At 34.8% G+C, this 5,938-nt stretch overlaps 1 protein-coding gene across 1 annotated transcript; it reads left to right on the top strand.

The window, feature by feature from the left end:
- The first annotated feature begins 939 nt into the window (after positions 1–939).
- LOC142552815 (laccase-14-like) lies at positions 940–4,704 on the top strand. The gene is made up of 6 exons (XM_075662657.1): positions 940–1,070; positions 1,553–1,700; positions 1,811–2,055; positions 2,793–2,921; positions 3,457–4,401; positions 4,493–4,704. Exons 1-6 carry the CDS (start codon positions 959–961, stop codon positions 4,621–4,623), a joined length of 1,710 nt encoding a protein of 569 aa, XP_075518772.1. The 5' UTR covers positions 940–958; the 3' UTR covers positions 4,624–4,704.
- Positions 4,705–5,938: the final 1,234 nt, after the last annotated feature.

Raw genomic sequence — 5,938 nt, 5'->3', positions numbered from 1 at the left:
TATTTATATGGGCTTATATGTAAATAATTATGTATTGTGTATTGTTTATTAAGTTAAGCGCAAAATAAAGTGATCAATTAATGTTTCGGGTTATTGGGCTTTAATGTATCTAATGGGTTGTGGGCCTTTAATGTGTAGAGACATAAGTGTAATTTCTGTTTTTATGATGGGCTAAAACAGAAATATCAGAAGATATTGATAAACATTATCTATAAATATGGGTCATGGTCTCCAGATCTCGCGTTGTCACTTTCACTATTCTCTCCCCCATTAAGAAAATAGTTCTGAAGAGAAACTAAAGGATTCTCTCAAGAAAGAGCGCGTAGATCTGGAAGATCAAGACACGTTCTAAAGAATTCAGGATTATGGCTTCAGGTACGCTTCCGCTTAAGTTTTCAGTCAAATTCTTGATGATTTATCATGATGGATTCTGCGGTTTATGGGTTTTCCCCAACAAGCCCAACAACACTGATGTGACGTTGTATACATTAGTTTCGTATCAACATCACGTCAGAAAAAATGACCAAAATTAATAAAACAACAAAAATAGCATATGAAAATTTTACAACGAAGAAGACCAAAATCACAAAAACACTTACGTGTGAAACAAAAGTTTTAGTTTTTCCAGATTTATAATCGTGAGATACCATTTCTAATATCAAACCTTGCCTACACACACTTACCAGAAGCTTCTCTATATATTAATCACTAGCTAGCTAGCTAGCTAGTTTGTATGTGCGTGTACGTATGAATGTATGTTCCTGTTTTTCTTCGCTTGGCATGGATATTCAAAGAGGAAAAAAAGGTTAAATTACAAACCAAATCGTATTTGTTTAGCATGACCAAATCAAACCCCTGACTTTGTAGATTGGTCTCCAATTCTCATTCTCTATAAATATATATAAGATGATCACATTTTTTAAAAAGGCCATAAATTAAAGCTGGTTTCCTGAAAAATATGATTAGATCATTTTCGAAGATGGCAATATTGTTGCCTTTCTTGTTTCTTGTGTTCCTTGGGTTTACTCTTCCTATCCATGCAATGACTCATCACCATTACTTTGTGGTAAGTGTCGTTTTGCTCTTTTTTTTATATATATCTTTATGTAGAAACATATACGTAAAGCGTTCTAACATAAAATTTAAAATAACTTAGTACACAAGAATCAATTATCTGTATGAATAAAGAAATTAATTCGGTCATATGAGTTGACTAGATAGGTTTTTTTATCCTTTCAATTTATCAAAATTTAATCCTAGTTCAATAAATTGACCTTTTTTTCCACATTAAATGTTATTTTTGCTGGAGTTCTGAGTTAAAATCAAACACATCATGTCAATGATGTCCGACGTCACGTTAATACTGAAGCCAAAATCGGAATAAATGTGAAAAAACCAATCCATCACACCAATGTTAGGAACAAATTTGCCTTTTTCTCTATCCACGATGCATGAAACATCGAAAAAAAAAATTTCCCGACTTTTGAGCATTTCTCTATCAATATCTCCAATTTGATATTTGACCAAAACGTGGTTTATTTGTTGCAGGTAGCGGATACTCCTTACAGCAGGCTTTGCAGCAACAAGAGCATATTGACCGTAAATGGCCAATTTCCAGGACCGACTATATATGTCTCCCAAGGAGACACGATTGTCATTGATGTCATTAACAAGGCAAAAGAAAACATAACCATTCATTGGTACGACAGCCCTAGCTCCTATATTGGCTCTATCTTAATTGATTAATTTGGTGACCATTATTAGAACATACTAGCTAGCTAATTTTACGCTAAAACGATTTACTTGGTAGGCATGGCGTGAAGCAGATAAGATTTCCATGGTCTGATGGACCGGAGTACATTACTCAGTGCCCGATTCGACCTGGAACCATGTTTAATCAAAGGATTGTTCTATCAGATGAGATAGGAACTTTGTGGTGGCATGCCCATAGCGACTGGTCGCGAGCCACCGTGCACGGTGCACTCGTCGTCTATCCAAAGATTCAAAATGACTATCCTTTTCCCACACCTTATGCACAAATTCCAATCATACTAGGTACATATGTGCGCATATTTACCATATACTATTTATCTCCACTGATTCCAAAATAACAAATAACTTGTATGGTTTTACATGTCTTCCTTTTTATTTTCAATATATATGGCTACCTCAAATTACAAGATATTAATTATGTATTTTGCAGCCCCTGGTCCGTTTGTTGAATTTGACTAAGAAAATTAAATTTCTAGAAGCGTGTTGAAGACTTTCGAGCTTTGAAATAAAAATCTTAATTGTTTTTCTTTATACAGATGTAACATATTATATATAATCAATTAATTTTACAAATTTGTCAAGTCGACTAATCCTTACAAAAAACGAAGACTTTGGACATTTAAAGTTCTTTAAAATAACTCTAGAAGGAAGAAAATGATAATTAGCTAGGATTTTCTTGGTTACAATAATTGTCTCAGCTGGTCGCTGTTGTATAATTTAAAATATTTGAGTTGCACTGTTACCATCAACTATAAATTTTGGCAAAGCGCCAAGTGTTCGATCATACAACTGGTATCAGAGCCAAGGTCCACATTGATTGCAAGTAGTGCAATTATTGAGATAGAGATTGTTAGATACAATAATTGTCTTTACTGGGTAGAACAATCGAAAAGTGGTGTTTGAGCTGTTGTACGATTTAAAATATTCACCGTTATCATCAGCTATAACTTTTGGTAAAACGACATGCACGTGGTTCTACAAACTTGAAATATTATTATTATAATTTTTTTTTATTGCAGGGGAGTGGTGGAAGAGTGATATACAGGCTGTTTTGAGTGAATTTCTACGAACTGGAGGGGATCCAAATGTGTCTGATGCTTTCCTTATAAATGGCCAACCTGGAGATTTATACCAATGCTCCAGAAATGGTAAAACCCTATTACCCTTTATTTAAAATTTTCTCTAAAAAAATGAAGGTGAACACGTACGCATGTGCGCACACACACAGAGTGGTTTGATATTCATAAAGGTAATTACAATAGAAATAGAATCGGGACGAATTGTCGATATATAGTTGTGATGAGATGCACCCAGTGATCATTAATCATATAAAATTAAGCAAATTATAATTTAATTCTAAGAATTAAGTAGCTTAATTGTCTCTTGTCAATGTCCACGAAAATTATTGGAAAAGAAAAGGTGAGAACGATGGGATATTTTTCCACTATGGAAAAGCTTCTATCTATGTATATTACCATGCACATGAAACGATGTCGCCCAAAAATTGTTTATTCGAAAATGCCAGCTTTCACATTGGCCAGATATTTGGAATTATTTTTTTATCATCGTAAAATCGAAATAAGTTATTTCAAATTAATAATTATAACTTCAGAAATAATTATCGTATCTCATTTATAAATTGTATTCAACTCACATTCTTTATTTATTCTTGAAACATGTTAGATACGTTCAAAGTGATGGTGGAATACGGCAAGACATATTTGTTCCGAATGGTCAATGCGGTAATGAACAACATTATGTTCTTCAAAATCGCAAACCATAATATCACAGTGGTCGGATCAGATGGGAGCTACACAAAGCCATTGATCAGTGATTACATCACCATTTCCCCCGGCCAAACCATCGATTTCTTGCTCGAAGCCAATCAAAAACCTAGCCAATATTACATGGCTGCTAGGGTTTATGCCAGTGCCGCAACTTTTGACAACACAACCACCACCGCGATCGTTGAGTACCTAGGAAACTACACGACCCCATCTTCTCCCTCTCTCCCGACTCTCCCCGCAATAAACGACACGCTCGCCTCGACAAATTTTACGGGAAAGCTCAGAAGTTTGGCTGATAAAACCCATCCAGTTGATGTACCTTTAAGACCAAGTACGATCTTGTTCTTCACACTTTCTATCAACTTGCTCCCATGCGATAACAATGCTACTAACTGCACCGGGCCATTCAACGGGAGACTTGGAGCAAGTGTGAACAACAACAGTTTCGTTCTACCTAGTGTTTCCATTCTTCAAGCTTATTATGATCGGATAAAGGGTGTTTATACAAATGATTTTCCAAGTAAGCCGCCACTTAGGTATAATTACACGGAAACCTTTGTTCCCCAAGATTTGTGGAGGTCGGGTAATGGAACAAGAGTGAGGGTTCTTGAATATAATTCTACCGTGGAACTTGTCTTCCAAGGGACAAATAGTGTTGCGGGTATAGATCATCCCATGCACTTACATGGACACAGCTTTTACGTCGTCGGATGGGGATTCGGAAACTTTGATAAGGATAAGGATCCTTTGAACTATAATCTAGTGGACCCTCCATTCCAAAACACAATCGCGGTTCCTCGAAATGGATGGACAACCATCAGATTCAGAGCAAATAATCCAGGTACTTCAGTAAAAGATGTTCTTGTATTTAAACTGATTTTGACCATACATATATAATCCATCACGATTAAGTTAATTTATGTGTACTGCAGGTGTTTGGCTCATGCATTGTCATTTAGAGCGTCATATAAGTTGGGGAATGGAGATGGTGTTCATTGTTAAAAATGGAAAGGGCTCGAATGCCACAATGTTGCCTCCACCTAAAGATTTTCCACGATGCTAGTCGATATTATATCTATATATCTAATTTGTTCAGGAATGGTAATATCTCCTATATTTATTGTACAATACACTAAAATTTCTAGCATTGAGTTCAAGTAATAATGATAACAATTCTTTTAAAAAAATTGTTTGTTGCGATAATCGACGTCACCATTCAGTTTTTATGGTTGGTGCAGCCCGAATGACACACAACATTTGAAATATATATGTGCAACGGTGGGTACGCTCTATCCATCAATCCCAGCACATGAAAACAGAGACACCAATGTCTTTATATAAATATATATATGATTTCATATAAAATTCGTTGACAAAAGTGTCACGATTAGTATTATTTAAAAGTAATATGATTTTTTGGGCTAAAAAATAAATAAATAAACAAAAAAAAAATTGATTCCAAAATAATTTCTTGTCTATATACATTTGTCTTCACCTTTTCTTTCTCGGAGCTTGAAGATTCCTCCCCCATGCAGTTAGAGCTCCGATTAAGCCTTGTTGGATCAAGATTGCACGCATCTTGTTCCGCCATAATCCAAAATCATTTACCCGGCCCATTGAATTTTTCAGTATATCATACTTCATTGAACCCATCATGTGGTTATATTCCCACGACGGCACCATTTGTTAAAAAATCCATCGAATACTGGTTTCTTGAATGCATTTTGACATAAGAAATTAAACAATACTACTGGCTCAGATAAATCAAGACATAAGAATCATAAATCAAACACGAACATAATCATTTATGTAGTTTGGCCAAATTGGCCTACATCCACGGACCACGGGAGAGCAGAACATTTCTTATTATCAAGAACAAATGATTTTACAGAAGATAGAAAGGAAAGATTTTTACTTAATAGGCTTCAATTTACATCCTATCTTTAATCTCCTTTTTGCGCCTCTCTTGTGTTCTTCTCCCTCGATCTTGTTTTCTGTAGTGGCTAAACAATTGAATTAGCAAAAGGAATTACCGAAAATTCTTTACTCTCCTGGTGTCTGCCCTTCTCTTGGTATGCTCTAGAATGGATTTGATTTCTCAAATATTTCACTAAGTCTGAACATTGCATGCTTTTATTATTTCCTCTGTAATTTTTTTAAACTTTGTTTCCGCTGTAATTTTGATATGTTTCAGTTAAAATAATTTTGTCAATTTTATTGGTTTCCATAATCCTTCACAAGATTTTCGTAAATTCAACTATTTTAAACTATTTGTGTCTTACGTACACTTTCTAAATCAGTAAGGTGCCCAGATTATTTTTGCTTCATTATAGATTAATAGTATTTACTCTAACCGAATTATTTATTATTTGAGTATA

The sequence above is a fragment of the Primulina tabacum genome, chromosome 8 (genome assembly GCF_025594145.1).
Source record: "Primulina tabacum isolate GXHZ01 chromosome 8, ASM2559414v2, whole genome shotgun sequence".
Lineage (NCBI taxonomy): Eukaryota > Viridiplantae > Streptophyta > Magnoliopsida > Lamiales > Gesneriaceae > Primulina > Primulina tabacum.
Note: the sequence above shows the minus strand (reverse complement) of the source record. Positions and strands in the feature narration are given on the sequence as shown.